Source organism: Perognathus longimembris, chromosome 4, assembly GCF_023159225.1.
Source record: "Perognathus longimembris pacificus isolate PPM17 chromosome 4, ASM2315922v1, whole genome shotgun sequence".
Classification (NCBI taxonomy): Eukaryota; Metazoa; Chordata; class Mammalia; order Rodentia; family Heteromyidae; genus Perognathus; species Perognathus longimembris.
Genome location: NC_063164.1, coordinates 7,039,524 through 7,057,795, shown reverse-complemented (window position 1 = coordinate 7,057,795; position 18,272 = coordinate 7,039,524). Strand labels below are relative to the sequence as shown.

Here is an 18,272-nt window from a genome sequence, read left to right as displayed (position 1 = left end):
TTACTCAAATCATTATCATTATGGTAGTATACTCTTGTAATACCAGCACTCAGGAAACTGGAGGCAAAAGGACAATGAGCTTGAGACCAGTCTGAGCCACATAGTGAAGACACTGTCACAAAACAAAACCTACTAACTTACAAAAAATGTGTACAAGAATAGAATAGAAAAAAAGAAAACATATGCTGAAAATTACCTGGTACTAGCACAGGAGCCCGTGGTCTTTTGGCGTGTGCTCCTCCTCAAACTGGGGAGCTCAGCAGGTGGGGACTCACTGCGCTTCTTGGTAGATTTTCTTAAACCTATTTGTGAGAATTACGAAAGTCAAACTTTGTAAAAAGAAGTTATCATGATTTAAGATTCATAAAATTCTTTCAATAATCCATTTGTTTTGAAAAGTCCACAAAAAAGTCTCCTGTCTTTCCAGCAGTATTGCTAAATGTATTTTCATAGTTTTTACTTAGCTTACTCCTGGAAAACTTTCTATCCCTTCTCCACTGCTTTACCACGGTCAAGAGATTTCTATGACACATTCACTTGTAATCCTATATACTCAGGAGACTGAAATCTGGTGATTGCAGCTCAAAGCCAGCCTGGGAAGCAAAGTCCGTAACTAGAAAACCAGAAGTGGTGCTATGGCTCAAAGTGGTGGAGTGCAGGAGAAGCTCAGAAACTGTCTTCAGGCCCTGACTTCAAGTCCCATGACTACCCTCCAAACACACAAAAAAATATGTATACAAAGTACACTTTTTCACTTTGTCTTATTTCAGTTACTTTATAAAGCTGACCAGTAACAGTATTAACAAAAATAATTTATGTCACTCTATGGGTAAAAAACATGTTTTAGCTGAATGTCACAGGAATATGACATTTTTATATTTGGAGACTTTTAAGTAACTTGCATTTCCCTCGGCATCTTTTTTTGTGTGTTATGGTATTAATGACCATCTCAAGTTACATGATTACTCAAACACACTTTACATGTTTCTCAAAGTGATCTAAGGCCTTCATAGCCTTAACAGAGTTTAAAACAATATAGCAACTATGTATTTATTACTATTTTATCAACAAAGAGAAGTCATATAACCGCTCACCCACAATTCACTCTACAATCAGTATTACAACATTAGTAGCATACTGGGTGGTAGTCTTCAAAGTCAACAAGTATGAGAACTATGGCACTATCTTTTAAATGGAAGTGAACTTTTCCAAAGATCAATTATACACTTTAGATCTACTATACTTTTCCTTCATTTAATTTTTGACTATTACTTTTTTTTAAGATATTCATTATTGTTCTCACTTTGTCAAAAGTACTAATAAAGGGTCAGGGACAGAAGTGGTAAAAGGTTTTTTGATAACCTCTTCACTTCTTAAGACTCTTTATAACTCATTCTTGAGATGGTCATTAATACCATAACACAAAAAAAAGGTATTGAGGGAAAAACAAGTTAATCTCCAAATACAAAAATATCTACAATCCGACAGACATTATCATTTAGAAATCCAAAGTAAACCTTCTGGACCTATTACCCAAAATAAATTTTCTATCAAATGTGTGGACTACATTGAAAAGGATCAAACTAGGGTTTCTTAATAGGTAGATTTAAAATGCATTGTTGGGGGGGGGGGGGAGAAGAGATTCACGTCACACTGAAAACTGTCCTAAAAGAGGACAAATTCATTGAAAATTACTTCAAAAACCCGTTATTATTGTCAATAGTGCCACTTTAGTGCATTAATTTTAAAGTATCTTTACACATACAGTAATGAACAAAATAACATATATTTACATCTATGTAGTAACCATTAAAATACCCGAAAGAATGTATTTTGAGGCATACTTTTCTGATTTTACAATTCAATGGTTAAACTCAGGCCTGAAGTTTTGCTAGGCACATCAGATGCTCTACCATTTGAGCCATGTCTCCACCATTTTTGCTCTTTATTTCAGATAGTTTCCAACTGCAGGTCTCAACCACATTATCCTACTCCTATACCTCTAACACAGCTAGAAACACATGCATGGCCCCCATGCCTGGGGGCTTGAAATCAGTGCCTCACACTATTGCCTGGCTTACATGCTCATGGCTGCCACTCATGAGCCATGCCTCTAGTTTCATTTTTTGTTAGTTAACTAGAGATGGAGTCCCTGGGACTTTTCTGTCTAGGAAGATGACTTCAAGCTGTGATTCTTTGTATCTCTCTTGAATAGTTAGAATTACACGTCTAAACCACTGGCATGAGCATAGGTCTCACTACATTTTTTTCCTGGGCTGCCCTTAAAGGAAAACCCACAGCTCCAAAACTGTGCAACATCACACCTGTCAGTGATGGTATACTTACACTCCAACATTTTACACTTTCACTATTCATACCCTTAGACTTCAATATATATAAATTTCATTTGTTAATTGGCATATGATGTTCATTAAGTCTGACAAATGTATTCACCTACTTAACAAGATCATAAGACAGAACATTTTCATCACTTTATGAAGTTATTTCGTGTGATCACTAAAAGTAACACATATAAATGGAAACAAAAGAAGTTGGCAATACTTATTTCAGCAAGACATATGTTGGCCACTGTAAAATTAGACAAATGATGCCATTACGCAGTGAAAATTGGTTCCATTTCCTCTCTATACATCTCTGTACCTTATAATAGTAAAATATTTTTTTCAATAAGGTTCAATTTGTCAAGGAGAGTAATTTAAATACACAGTGGGTAACCTAAAGTACTAACAGATCTGAAGTACAGAAGCATAGTAGTAGCAGATTTCAAAATCTGATTATTTCATCAAGACAGATACATTAAGGAAATACTGGGGGGGGGGGGGCTGGGAATACGGCCTAGTGGCAAGAGTGCTTGCCTTGTATACATGAAGCCCTGGGTTCAATTCCCCAGCACCACATATGTAGAAAATGGCCAGAAGTGGCGCTGTGGTTCAAGTGGCAGAGTGCTAGGCTTGAGCAAAAAGAAGCCAGGGACAGTGCTCAGGCCCCGGGTTCAAGGCCCAGGACTGGCCAAAAAAAAAAAAAGGAACTACTGAGAAATACTTGCCCAGTAGACATTGAAGGACAGATAAAGAAAATCATTCAACAGAAGTTGGCTACAGTATGTTGTCAATGAACTTCTCTAGAACAAATTACATATTAGGCCATAAAACAAGTTTTGCATTCACAAACTTAAAATTGAAATCTCATCAATAATATCTTCTTGACTATAAAGGCATAAAATCTGGAATTAAACCTAGAATTTCCAGGTGTAGTTGCACACCCCTATTATCTTACACTTAAGAGGCCACAGCAGGAAGACCAGCCTCAAAAACACCAAAACACAAAAGCAGTATAAATGGAGCAACATACTCCTATTCCTAAACAAGTGCTAAGTCAAACAAAATACAACTTAAAAGTAAAATTAAAACACAGCTTGAGACAAATAAAAATGGAAATGCAAACTTATGGTTTGCAGTGAAAGTAAATCTAAGAAGGAAGTTTACAGCAACAAGTCTACATGAAAAAAAGAAGAGAACATAGAGGATATGGCTCAGTGGTTGAACACCTGCCTAGAGTACCTAAAACCCTAAATTCCATCCCCAGCACCAAAGAGTATCTCAAGTAAATAACAAAGTTAAACTAAGAAACTAGAAAAAGCCGAAAGTTAGTAGGAAGAATGACATAATGATCAAAGCACCAAAAAAAGAAAATTAAAGATTAAAGAAAAGGGGCTGGGGATATGGCCTAGTGGCAAGAGTGCTTGCCCGGTATACATGAGGCCCTGGGTTCAATTCCCCAGCACCACATACACACAAAACAGCCAGAAGTGGCGCTGTGGCTCAAGTGGCAGAGTGCTAGCCTTGAGCGGGAAGAAGCCAGGGACAGTGCTCAGGCCCTGAGTCCAAGCCCCAGGACTGGCCAAAAAAAAAGATTAAAGAAAATAATAAGTTTGGTGGCTGGGAATATGGCTTGGCGTTTAAGAGAGTTTGCCTAGCATGCATGAAGCCCTGGGTTCCATTCCTCAGTACCACAAAAACAGAAAAGGCAGGAAGTGGTGCTGTGGCTCAAGTGGTAGAGTGCTAGCCTTGAGCAAAAGAAGCCAAGGACAGTGCTTCGGCCCAAAAAAAAGAAATGAGTTTTTAGATGCTAAATTGACAAAAAAGCAGCTAATTTACAAAAGACAGATGACCAAATAAAGAGAAAACACTAATTATAAAACAGAACTGTAAAAAAAAAAAAAAGCTTACAAAACTACCATTAAAAACAGGCTGGGTGCTGGTGGCTCATGTGTGGAATCCTATCTACTCAGGAGGCTGAGATATGGGGATGAGGATCTCTCAGCAAAGTGTGTGAGACTCTTATCACCTGTTAACCAACAGGAAACCAGATGTGGCACTGCGCCTCAAGTGGTAGAGTGCTAGTCTTACACTAAAGAGCTTAGAGACAGCACCCAGGCCCAGAGTTCAAGCCCTTGACTGACACTGACACACACACACACACACACACACACACACACACACACACACACGGGCTAGGAATGTGGCTTAGTGGTAAAGTGCTTGCCTAGCATGCATGAAGCCCTGGGTTCCATTCCTCAGTACCACAAACAGAGAAAAGCCAGAAGTGGCACTCTGGCTCAAGTGGTAGAGTGCTAGCCTTGAGTAAAAGAAGCTCAAGGACAGTGGCCAGGCTGAGTTCAAGCCCCAGGACTGGCCAAAAAAAAAAAAATTCATAGAACAAATTAGATATATTTAAAGAAACAAATGAGAACCATTTATCCTACCTAAATCACAAATCAGAAATATGAATCTGTCAACATGGCTCACATGATAAGCCTAATAAAAGCTCAATGATTGCCTAAAAATAAAGGGGGAAAGGAAGAGAGGGCAGGGAGGAATGAAGAAGAGAAAGGAGGGATAGGAGGAGAAGATGAGAGAAGAAAATCTTAAACAGTCAATAATAAGTCTCAGTGAGGCCTTGTGACACACATCTGTAAACACTTGGAGGGGGCTAGCTGGAGCTACATACATGGTCAAATGCTTTCTTGGATAAATGGACGGATACTTCCCACAGTTTATCTTTTGGCAAGATTTTTCAAAAGGCTCTGGTTCCTTGGTGTTTTTAAATTTACTTTTTTATTCTTCTAAGAAAAAACTAGCTTATGTAGCAGGTAACTCTGAAAATACATGTTTCCACTTTGTTAAATGATAAAAGAAAACAAAATAAGCCAAGTATGGTAGTATATGTTTGTAATTCGGCACTTAAAAGGTAGACACGAAAATTATGAGTTCAAGATCAACTTGGGCTCCATAGTGAGACTTTTTCATAAATGAATGAATGAATGATAAATGAAAAACAAAAAGGTTTTGTCCAAGATTGAATAGAGAGGAAGAAAATTTGAAAAGTTCTCATTTAAGTCCATTCTACTAAGACAAAGAGAATGTCTTATGTAGCATCACCTGAGTTTGATGTTTTATACTACATAATTCTACTTTTTTTTTGGGGGGGGGGGGGCCAGTCTTTGGCCTTGGACTCAGGGCCTGAGCACTGTCCCTGGCTTCTTCCCGCTCAAGGCTAGCACTCTGCCACTTGAGCCACAGCGCCGCTTCTGGCCGTTTTTTTTTTTCTTCTGTATATGTGGTGCTGGGGAATCGAACCTAGGGCCTCGTGTATCCGAGGCAGGCACTCTTGCCACTAGGCTATATCCCCAGCCCAATTCTACATTTTTTAATAAAAAGTTTAAACGTTTCTTTGACCCAAGAGGTATACCTGGATAATACTACTAGGTGGTATATACATATTATAATGAGAAATCTGGGACTTGAATAACAGGAATCACCAACTAGAACTGAACATTCTTTCCCATCAGATTATGGCTGAACTGAACATTCCAACCCATTAGATAATGACCTCAGAAATAATGTTCTCAACCCTATGTTTGCCACACTGTAGATTTACAAGGCATATAGAATCTGAAGCAAAACATCAAATAAAAACAGAGCCATTAATAAATGTAGACCATGTGGGGGTACTGTAGATTTTTAAAAAATTAGTCTGAAAAAAGGAAAACTCAAGAAAAATAATGGCTGGGTGCTGGTGACTCACACCTGCAATCCTAGCTACTCAGGAGGCTGGTTCAAAGCCAGCTCAGACAGGAAAATCTGTAAGACTCTTATTTCCAATTAACCATCAAAAAGCTAGAAAGTGAACTGTGGCTCAAAGTGGTAGAGCACTAGCTTTAAAAAACTTTTTTTTTTCCTTGACCACTCCAGATACAATTATACTATATGATAGACAATACTGGATGCCTGTCCTTGCTTCCAAATCAATAGGGCCATTTTATGAAATACTAGGTTTTGATGTAAAGAATGGTAACATTTATGACTTTGTGAGGAGAGAAGTAACTTGTGAGAAAATTGAAAGTATGTACTATGGAGAGAAGTAACTTGTGAGAAAATTGAAAGTATGTACTATTAGATCATCTTTGTCTATGACACTGGACAGCCATTCTCAAATTAGAAATTGCCAAAAATAAGAAATGTTGAAAACATTTTGATTAGGTAAGTTGGTCAATCATTTTGAATTGGAAAAATTTTTTTCATTAAAAACAAAAGACTAGGACCATCGGTGTAAGCGTGGAACTCATGCCTGACCTGAGTATTCAAATCCTCTCCAATTAACATTCAACCATCAGCCTCTCCATCACAGGGACTCATTCAAGAATAGGTATACGGTGCAAAGAAATCAGAGACTTTTCACAAATTGACAGTAAATAGTGTCATTGGTGCTTTAGAATGAGGTGACAGAGGGCACATGGTTTGGGACTACTAGGATCTTCATTTGATCTTATAAATCAACCCAAGCCCAACGACTATCTCCATTTGAATGCTCAGATCCATTCATCTTGAGTTAGACAAGCTCTTGGCTTCAAAAGTCATCATCTTCATTTCCCTTTCTTCCCTTTGCATTTAATTCTGGTTGGATATCCATCACCTACATCCCCAAAAATCTGATTATAAGTCACTACTGTATTCATTTATTTGTCCAGAATAGGTAACAATGAACTGCAGCTTGTGGGCCAAATCCAGCTGATGATGTTTTTATACAACTGAAATTTTACATGGGAAGAGGCGAAGGGAGGAATCAGATCTGGGAACTCTCCTTTAGCTTTTTTACTTAAGGCTCCCACTCTACCACTTGAGCCATACCTCCACTTTCAGCTTTTGATGGTTAATTGGAAGGTAGAGCCAAATAGACTTTCCTGGCTTCATGAGTAGACCTTAGCTTAAGACCTTACCTTCATGAGTAGCTACAACTATAAGCATGAGCCACCAGAGGTAGAAAATTTTATATTTTTATAGAACTTCAATATAAGAATGTGACATTAGTCATTAGAGCCTAAAATATTGAGTACATGGTCTTTTACAGAACACATTGAGTTGTACTTTTATAACAGAAAAGAAAGAATAGCAACAAGCCATTTCTGATCTTCAAAAATGGTTTGTTTTTGGAAAGACTACCTCAAGAATATTGGTGATAACATAGGAGAGGTAATGAATCTATAAATTACTTTGGATAGCATGGACACCATTAAAAATATTAATGTACCAGGCTGGGAATACGGCTTAGTAGTAGTGTTTGCCTAGCATGGGTTCAATTCCTCGGCACCACATAAACAGAAAAGGCCCAAAGTGTTGCTATGGCTCAGGTGGTAGAAGGCTAGCCTTGAGCAAAAAGAAGCCCAGGGACAGTGCCCCCCCCCCAATTAATATGCCAATTCATGAGCTACACATCTTTATTTTTCTTGTGTTTCTCACTTTCTTTTACCGACGTTTTGTAATTTATACACTGTATAAACCATACCCCTCTGAAAAATTAATCTTCACTGGCAAATGAACCATTGACAACCTGTGGTTCATGCCTGTAATTAACTGTACCTATAACTAAGGAGGCTGAGATCTGAGGGTGGTGGTTTGAACACAGCCTGGGCAGACATATCAGACTCTTATCTCCAATTAAACAGTAACAAGAAGTAGAGGGGGTAGGGCTCAAGTGGTAGAGCACCAGACTTGAGCCAAAACACAAACACACAGAGAGAGAGAGAGAGAGAGAGAGAGAGAGAGAGAGAGAGAGAGAGAGAGAGAGAGAGAGAGAGAGATTTATGACAGAGAAACCAGTCAGGCCACAGTGGCTCATACCTATACTCCTTGCTACTCAGAAGGCTGCGATCTGAGGATCGCAATTCGAAGCCAGCGCAGGCAGGAAAATCTGTGAGACTCTTCTCTCCAATAAACTACTCAGAAAAAGCTGCAAGAGGTGCTATGGCTCAAGTGGAAGAACACTAGTTCAAGGCTAGCGCCCAGGCCCTGAGTTCAAGCAGCAAGACTGGCCAAAAAAAGAGAAATAGAGAAACTAAAAAGGAGCAAAATCTCCAATAAAAAATGTTCAAACAGTACAGTAATAAAAACATCAGGAACAGTTATTAATGAGATTCAAATAAATGAGTATTCTTACATGGCTGGTGGGGATGTGAACTCCTATTTTTGTGAGAAATTTCAAACTTGAGTATTTAAAAAAAAAATCACCAATGGAAAAAATATATAGAATGTGTTATGCTTTATTAATTTTTTAAAATCTACATAAAGCAATGTTAATGTCGATTAGTAGGGAATGGGCTAAGGTACAATCATATAAGATAAGCCACTAAAAAAGATGCGATCTTATAAGGTGTTGGGCCAGGGGTAACTCTGTGACAGAGCATCTGTCTAGTGTATGCTGAATAGTCCTAGCTTCAAGCTGCAGCACCATAATCACACTCACCCAAATGTAACTGACAGTTTGGGGCAGGAAAAGTCTGTGAGAGATAAAGCCCTTTTATTCTTTACATGTATATAATCTCATTCAATCACTGTGAAGATGAAATTTAATGCATATACTACATAGCCATGTCTTTTGTTGCATATAGGTGTACATGGATATGAAAATATCTGCCTAAAATACAACACATGCATGTACTTTCTCTTGTCCCCTCCAAAGTATGACTAAAATAGCATTATAAGCCAAGGACCAGTGACTTACACCTGTAATCCTAGGTAGTTTTTGAGACGCTGAGATCTGGGGACCACCGTTCTAAGCCTGCCTAGCAGACAAACTGGAGACTCTCATCTCCAATTAACTACCCAAAAGCCATTAGTATAGCTGTGCCTCAAACGGTATAGAGGACCAGCAAACATGTCAAGGGACAGCTCCCAGGTCAAGTTCAAGCCCCAGTACCTGCACATACAGCCATACACAAAAAATCTAAGAACTGTTTATAGATTGTGTGCACGCACTAAGGCATTAACAAACAAGAATCTCATAAATAAATCTACAAAGATGGAACATGGAAGGACTACAATTACAACAGTTTAACTACAAGGTGAAAGAAATACCAAAAAAGCTAATAAAACTAGACAAGCGGAAAATAGAAAACTGAGCTAAGTACCAACTAGATAGAAGCCTTTGATGACAAAAAAAAGCTTAGGAATTAAGTCGGTAGCAATGGCTCACGCCTATAGTCCTAGCTACTCGGGAGGATGAAATCTGAGGATCCCGGTTCAAGGCAAACCCAGGCAGGCAGGCAAATCCATGAGACTCTCATCTCCAACAAACTACCAAAACAACAACAACAAAAACTGGAAGTGGCCCAAGTAGTAGAGCACTAGCCTTGAGCTGCAGAGTTCGAGCCCCAAGATGGGAAAAAAAAAAAAAAAAAAAAGCAACTCAGGAAAATTCATGGTATCAAGTAGGGCAACTTTAGAATTAAAAATGAAAACTGATAGATAGGCTGCTGCTGAAACAATCACATTCCCAAGACCCCTCTCCCACGTCTACAATTGGACAATTGTTTCTGAATTGATCCAGCAAAACACAGGGCCATTATTCCTTACAAAGTACACAGAAATTGCTGATTAAGTACTCAGTTACAAATAGATGCACTATACCAAAAATATAAAGGTAGCCATGGGGATGAAATGTCAATAAACACATGAAAAAACTACATATACCCCACCTCCTTTCCAATTTACACTTTCAGCCCCCCCCCAGAACTTTTTATTTTTCTTTCTTTGCTAGTCCTGGGGCTTGAACTCAGGGCCTGGGCACTGTCCCTGAGCTTCTTTTTGGTTTAGTCCCGCTTTTTGTGTTTTGGTTTTTTTTTTTTTTTTGGTTGGTCTTGGCCTAGGATGGTCTCTGAGCTCTTCAGCTCAAGGCCAGTACTCTCCCACTTGAGCCACAGCACCGCTTCCTCTGAGTTTCTTTTTGCTCAAAGCTAGCACTCTACCACTAAGCCAGAGCGCCACTTCTGGCTTTTTCTATATATGTGGTGCGGAGAAATCAAACCCAGGGCTTGATGCATGCTAGACAAGCACTCTACCACTAAAGCCACATTCCCAGCCTAGCCCCTAGAACAATGACAGGCAGGCGTTTAAAAGAAAGATGATTTAAAATATTAGATGAGATTTCAGAACAAAACAAATCAACCAGATCACTACTAAGCTTACAAATTAAGTCTCACCTTTGAAAAGTTGCTCATTTAAAACACTCAATATCCTTCCATTTATCCAAAATTATGTGACAAAGGGACTATTATAAACAAAGAAACCAATATAGACAAGAAAGAAATGCATCCATAATCAAATACAGGATTAAAACAATTTTTTTTAAAAAAGTGTCAGGCAATGATAGCTAGTATCTTTAATCCTATCTACTCTAGACGTTGATATCTAAAAGATCACCATCTGAGGCCAAGTCATGCAGGAAAAGTTAATGAGACTCCATCTCCAAAATAAATGGGGAAAGGGGGCACCTGCAGGAAGAAATACACTGGAAGTATACCTCAAATGGTAGAGTAACAGTTGGGCAAGTAAGCAAAAAAGCAAACCAAAAAAGCACCAGGCCCTGAGCTCAAACCTCAGTATTAACAAGCAAGAAAATAAAAAGTAAAAAAATGAAAAAAAAAAATGACATTTTAGCAACAGAAAGGTTTAGAAGGTAAAGCTGAGGAAATACCAGAAATAGAAAAAGGGAAAGCATGGAAAAGGCACATAATTAGGATCATGCAGGTAATCACTCCAACTAATAGAAAATGCAAAGAGACATAAGACTTGGTGAATAAACAACTGTCCTGACTCTCCTGGGACTACTTTGCTTTAAGGTTTGAAATTCTTGAGTGTTACGGAATGCCCCAGACCCAGGAAAAACAACATAATTGGTGACCATTACAAGAAATGCAAACAAATTCACAGCAATGCCTAGCATCTTGACATTTCTAAATAATGGGGGTAAAGACCTCAAGCATATAGCAGGACTCATGCCTGTAATCCTAGCTACTCAGGAGACTGAGATCTGAGGATTGCAGTTTGAAGCCAGCCTGGGGAAGAAAGTCAAAGACACTGTCATCTCCAATAAACTACCAAGAACAACAACAACAACAAAAGCTGGAACTAGAGCTGTGAGCTGTGGCTCAAGTGGTAGAGGGCTATCCTTGAACAAAAGCAGCTCAGGAATAGCACCCAGGCCCTAAATTCAAGCCCCAGGACAAGCCCCCCCACCCCCACCCCCACCCCCAAAAAAAGAAGAAAGAAAAAGAAAACAAAGTTACACGTGCACAGGTCAGAAATACTGTTTCCAAAAAACACCCTTGGGGTCAGGCCTCAATATGTATTTATATACAAACACAAATGTACCAATGTTGAAAACAAAAACATACTGTAGTTCTTCAAAATTCTAAAAGTAATTCCCACCCAAGAACTCTCTATTCAACCAATCTAAGAAATAAGTATCACAGTGATATATGTATGAAACACTGTCAGACATTCAAAACTTGAAAAAAATACTTGAGCCCAGTGACCCATGCCTGAAAACCCAGCAATATAGGAGGCTGAGTGAGGCAGAAAGACTGCAAGCTGAAGGCCATCATGGACCAGTAGCCAGACTGTCTTCCAAAAAGAGAAGGGGAAGAAGGCATATGCTGGGAACACTCAAGTGGTAGAACTGCTTTGATAAGCACAAGGTCCCAAGTTCAAATCCCAGTAGCACAAGAAATAACAAATAACAAAAAAGAAATGTTGAAAGTAACAAGTCAGGCACAAAAGTTAACTTCAAGGAATTGTGCTGTTAAAAAAAAAAAAAAAAAAAACATTCCTGGGGCTGGGAATATGGCCTAGTGGCAAGAGTACTTGCCTTGTATACATGAAGCTCTGGGTTCAATTCCCCAGCACCACATATATAGAAAATGGCCAGAAGTGGCGCTGTGGCTCAAGTGGCAGAGTGCTAGCCTTGAGCAAAAAGAAGCCAGAGACAGTGCTCAGGCCCTGAGTCCAAACCCAGGACTGGCCAAAAAAAATAATTAAATTAAATTAAATTAAAATAAAAAAATAAAAAATCATTGCTGTACAGCTCAGTGTAAATAAAATTTATAGATTAATGATAAAATAAACACTGCACTGATGGAAATGTAGTTAAGAATAGGTTAGAATGAAAAACCCTCTTTCCATGAAGAAAATGAAACAGAAACTGGAAAAATAATCTACAAATGGATATACACATAAGAAACACAATTTTGAGACTGAGGTAAATACCAAACAAACAACTAGAGAAAAGAGCAATACGACAAGACCTCTGTCACCTGAAATCCCAGATACTCAGGAGCCAGTTGTAAAGAGGATCAAGGACTCCCCAAATCAATCGAAAAGCTGGGCATAACACCTCCATGTTCATTGCTGCACTGTTGACAATAGCCAAGATGTCCCACTACAGATAAATGGATCAAAAAAAAATGCTGTACCTGTACACAATGGAATTCTACACAGCTATTAGAAATGATAAAAAAGATAATGGCATTTGCAGGAAAATGGACAGGTCTAGAACAAATCATGTTGAGCAAAACAAGCCTAGAACATAGAGACAAATTTCACATGTTCTCCCTGATATATGGGTGTTAGAAATAAATAAGAGACATGACAAAGAAAGCAGTAGGACCCAAGGCACCAATCCACAGGGAGACTAAAAAAGGTAAGTCTCTGGAGAAAGACACCAAAAAGTAAAACACAAACACTAATTCCTATGTACATAAATTAATATCCAGGCTGAAAAGAACTCCAAAGAAAAGGAAGCAAAGGACTTCTTAGTAATTAGTCTTAGAGAATTTAAAGGACCCTATCTATACTCTTTACCTCACATATGGTGTATGCATGTGCACATCTGAAAGAAGCTGGGAGGACACAGAATGAGTAGAAAATGGGAAGAAATACAGTAGACAAGGCCTAACAACTGCAATGGACACTGATGAAAGCAAACTAAGCAAATCAAGGGCAGCAGGGAGGAGGGAAGAAATGAGAGAAAAAGGAACAGATTACACTAAGCAAAAGGAAAGAAATGTATATGTATTACCTGATCTGGAAGGAATTATTTTGTGCCAGTCCTGGGCTTTTAACTCAGGGCCTGAGCACTGTCCCTGAGCTTCTTTTGAGGCTAGCACTCTTAACACTTGAGTCACAGCACCACTTCTGCCTCTTTCTGTTTATGTGGTGCTGCGGAATTGAACCCAGGGCTTCATACATGCTAGAGTGCATGCACACACTCTACCACTAAGCCACATCCTCAGCCCCTGGAATTATTTTATTGTTAATAATCATAGAGGTCATAAGCATTGTAGACTAGATTGACAATGTTCATCAAGGGGAAAGATTTTTTTTTTAATGAAGAAAGCAAGGGAGTGGGGGTGGGGAGAGGAAAGGGGAAAAATGAGGAAGGGGGTAACAAATATGACAATAAATGTATTCACTACCTTAAGTATGTAGTAACTATCTCTGTATATCATCTTGACAATAAAAAAATTTTTTTAATCTGAACATGGCGGCAAGTGCCTGTCATCCAAGTTATACAGAAGATATACACAGGAAGACTGGAGGCCAAGACAGCCCACCACTCTACCTGAAAAAAGAAGAATGAAAAAGAAAAAAGAAAAAAAAAGGTAGGTGTAACTCAAGGAGTACAGCAAGCATAGAGCCCTGACCTCAAACACCCCACCCTTCTCAAAAAGAAAGACTGCCACTGTGCTTTTTGTTGTGTTTGACAGGGTCTGGTTATGTAGCCCCTGTTGGCCTGAAGTTAACCTCTTACCTACACCTACCAAGTGCTAAGATACAGGCACATAATCACCATATCTATCCTTGACTGGCTAGATTTTCTCTAACTCTGACTTTAAACTGTTCTTAAGTGTTGATAAACAAGGAAGAAAAAAATGGGCAAGAGACATATCAAGAAGTACCTTTTGGGGTATGTAATTAAAAGTGTCACTGATTTGTGGCATGGATAAGGCCTTGAATTAAACCCACAATACTACAAGAAAAAAAATCATTGTATTTTTCTTGGTACATTTTAGATATTTTCTACATTTTTCCTCCTGTTTTAAGTAATAATGTGGAATCACATCTGTCAAGATCATAAAAATAGAGGCAAGAATATAAAACAATTTTAACTTTTTAACACATAAATTCAATGAAATATAATTTGGGTAGGTTCTTATTTTGGCTTAGTTACACAAAACCTAACACTGTCATTTATAATTTGCCCTTTTTTTTTTTTTTCCAGTACTGGAGTTTGAACTCAGGAGTTTGTGATTGCTAGGCAGGCATTCCTAGATGTAGATCATGCCACTAGCCATCTTTTGCACTGTTTTTGAGGTACAGTCTTGCTTCCTGACCAGGTATGTACTTTGGCTGTAATCTATCTATTTTGGACTTCCCACTAAAGTTGGGGTAATGGGCATGCACCAACCACAACACTCAGCTTCTTCTATTGAGTTAAGAGTTCATCAGACTTTTCTGTTCAAGTTGGACTAGAACCACAATCTTCCTGGATCTTCAGCCACCCATTAATCTAGGATGGCAGGCACATGCCACTGTATCGAGCTATTGATAGAAAAAGGATCTCATATGTATGCCTGGGCTGGCCTCAAACCACAATCCTCCTAATCTGCTCCTTCCCCCAAAATAACACAATTACAATTAGTTTACTCCAATAAATTTTCTAAAGCTTCCAAGATATTCATTCTTTGTACTTTTTGGGGTGCTGGTCCTAGGGCTTAAACTCAAGAGCCTAGACACTGTCCCTGAACCTTTTTGTTCAAGGTTAGCACACTACCCTTCAGCTATAGCTTTACTTCTGAATTTGGTTATTTGGAGATAGAGTCCCTGACCAGGTAGGCTTTGAACTATGATCCTCAGATCTCAGCCTCCTGAGTAGCTAGGATTATTAAGCATGAGCACCAACTTGTGCAATTTTTTAAGATTGGAAAATAAAAAATATTCACTATCAGTGATTTTTAAAGTGTGTATAAACTGGAACTATTAAGGTACTAAATTGCCTCATTATACAGAAAATTCTTGACAAGCCATTTCCGTTTAAACTTTCTGCCCAATACTTCATAAGGCTTGAAAATAAACCAACTTTTTTCAATGTAATAGGGATGGTCCTACAAGAAGCAAGTTAAGTGGAAACAGAGTTTAGCAAACTAAATTCCTCCTGTCTGCTGAAGTCATTTTTATTTCCTTTCTCCTTCAAGGCTAAAGATGCAAAGCACCATGTTTTATACTAATGGAAAGAGCCATAATCCAAAGAGAATTACCTCCCCAAATTAAGCATCTGCCAGGTTCTTTTCTAGTTCAAATAATGGCCAAAGGCTGTATATGTGCAAATCACCTGGCGTGTGAAACTCAAGATTAAAATTAGCTGGTAACTCCTACTGTCATTAATGCTCATGATGTCCACTTTAAACAACAGGAGAATAAACTAAAGCTAAAATGGACACAAACTAGAAATACAATACCTTTAGATGTTTCTACAAATAATTTTAATTACTCAGTTTTTGATCAACAGCTATTTCTTCTATATGTTATCACCTGCTACTCAACACTGAAACTGCTGCAATTCCTTTTAAGACTTTACCTTTAAAACTGGGCATTGGTGGCTCATGCAGAAAAAGCCCAGGCAGATAAGTGCCTAATACTCAGCTTCAATAAACAACAACAACAAAAAAAAGCCAGCAGTGGAGCCATGGCTCCAAGTAGTAGACTGCTAGCCTTGAGCAAAATGAAGTTCAAGAAGCTGAGTACCAGTGGCTCAGTACTGTAATCCTTACTACTCAGGAGGCTGAGACCTGAGTATCACAGCTCAAAGCCAGCCCAAGCAGGAAAGTCTGAGATTCTAGTCTCCAATAAACTATTCAAAAAAGCCAGAAGTGGTGCTGTGGCTCAAGTAGCAGAGAACGTGCCTTGGGCCCAGGCCCAGAATTCAAGCCCCAGGACCAGCCCCCCCCCCCCAAAATGGGAGTTCAAGAGACAGTGCCCAGAACCTCTCCAGTCAAATTACTATTTAACTATTTATGTTTAATGTTAATGGTTATATCCATTATATTTGAGGGAAAAAAGTCTGTTACTAAGTTAAACAGCACATTGATACCGTAATAATTACATAACATGTTATCACATAACACTCTCCTCCTTTCAAGACACAAGATACACAAAGACTTCTGTTCGATTCTTTTTGATGAGGTGCAGTTGATAAATAGCAGTCTTTCAGGAAGTCTACCACTAAAGTAGTTGTTCCACTAGCTATTTTGCCACACTACTTCCTCATGAGGAACCTGTTCACTGGCTGAGGACAGCTGGTGAAGCAGCACAGTAGAAAAGGTCTTTCTGCTTAAGTGTCCTGACCTAACACAACCTATCACTTTTCAAAGAAGGTCACTAGCCTGTGGACCACTACTCTAACAGTTGGTCAAATGAATTAAAACACTAGATTAAGTTACTGTGTTCCTCCCAAGAGCTTTCTGTATACAAATGCACATCTTGTACGTCCTTGAATATTAGACCAGAGAATAGTTTGATTTCCTTAACTATGGCATTCTTCTACTAACCAGTCTTTATCTGAAGAATCTTATCACCAGCTGATTAGCGTATCTGAATCTTGAAAGCAGGACATTTAAGGAATACATATCCAATCTATGTCCTACAAAATAGCCTATTCCATTTTGTGACCAAATGTAGAGCAGGATTAATAGAATCATATGGACTGTTTTGCTCATGGTTCAGTAACTGCACTGCAGAACTCTCCCTGTCTCCTGAGAGTTTACTCACAACCAAGGAAATCCTATTAATTAACCATTGGAAAGGACTACAGTTTATATAAACAGCTCATCTCTGGGATGAGTCAAAGCCATTACATCAAGTAGTACCTGTTATCATTTTGCTATGGTAACAGAAAGAAGCTGCTCAAATGAGGGAGTGAATTAGCAGGAATTTAATGTAAACAAAATCTAATTCACTGACTACACAGATTGCATGGCTAGTAAGTGGGCACACTCACATCAAGTTATACACGTTATATACAGGGGAGAAGGTATAAGAGCTGGCACGAACAATTCTAATTGTCAAGAAACCTTGGCACTGGGGCTGGGAATATGGCCTAGTGGCAAGAGTGCTTGCCTCCTACACATGAAGCTCTCAGTTCGATTTCCCAGCACCACATATATGGAAAACGGCCAGAAGGGGTGCTGTGGCTCAGGTGGCAGAGTGCTAGCCTTGAGCGGGAAGAAGCCAGGGACAGTGCTCAGGCCCTGAGTCCAAGGCCCAGGACTGGCAAAAAAAAAAAAAAAAAAAAAAAAAAAAAAGAAACCTTGGCAGGACAAAAAATTAATTGGGGCTGCTTCCTCCTTTATCCCATAGCACCTGTTAGACTCCAGTTCTTCCACTTGCTCAGCTAGCACTTTAAAACTTAATCCATACCTCCAGCCCTATTTTTTTTTACTATGCTGGAGATGGAGTCTGAATTTTCTCTCTAGTTAGCTTCACACTGTGATCCTCTGGATTTCATCCTCCTAAGTAATTAAGATTATAGGCATGGGCCACTAGCCCCAGCTTGTTGTGCTTTCTAAACCTGGCCCACTTCCTTTTAATGTCAATATACCCATCAAGAAAATTCACTATACATACCCTCAGACTTAAGACTTTAGTACTTCTTGTTCAATGTACCAAATAGAATGAAGTTCTACAAGCTGAAAGATGTTACTTTCACAACCATTTTATGTAATACATCTAATATAATATAGGTAAGTGCCTACTGCTCGGTGGTTGAGAGAGTAGTTGCCTAGCAAGTACCAGGCCCTGAACTCAAGTCCTAGGACCACCAGGGGAAAAAAAAAAACCAAGCATACACAAACCCCACAG

The 18,272-nt window shown here is 38.8% G+C and overlaps 1 protein-coding gene across 29 annotated transcripts in view; it reads right to left on the bottom strand.

Annotated features, from left to right (window-relative positions):
- The window catches only part of Trip12 (thyroid hormone receptor interactor 12), a 132,974-nt gene that overhangs the window by 75,565 nt on the left and 39,137 nt on the right, over window positions 1-18,272 (bottom strand). For all 29 annotated transcript variants that reach the window (XM_048344583.1, XM_048344559.1, XM_048344565.1 and 26 more), the window contains one exon: window positions 197-302. In XM_048344583.1, coding sequence (XP_048200540.1) covers window positions 197-302 — 106 coding nt within the window. The remainder of the gene's footprint in view (window positions 1-196; window positions 303-18,272) is intronic.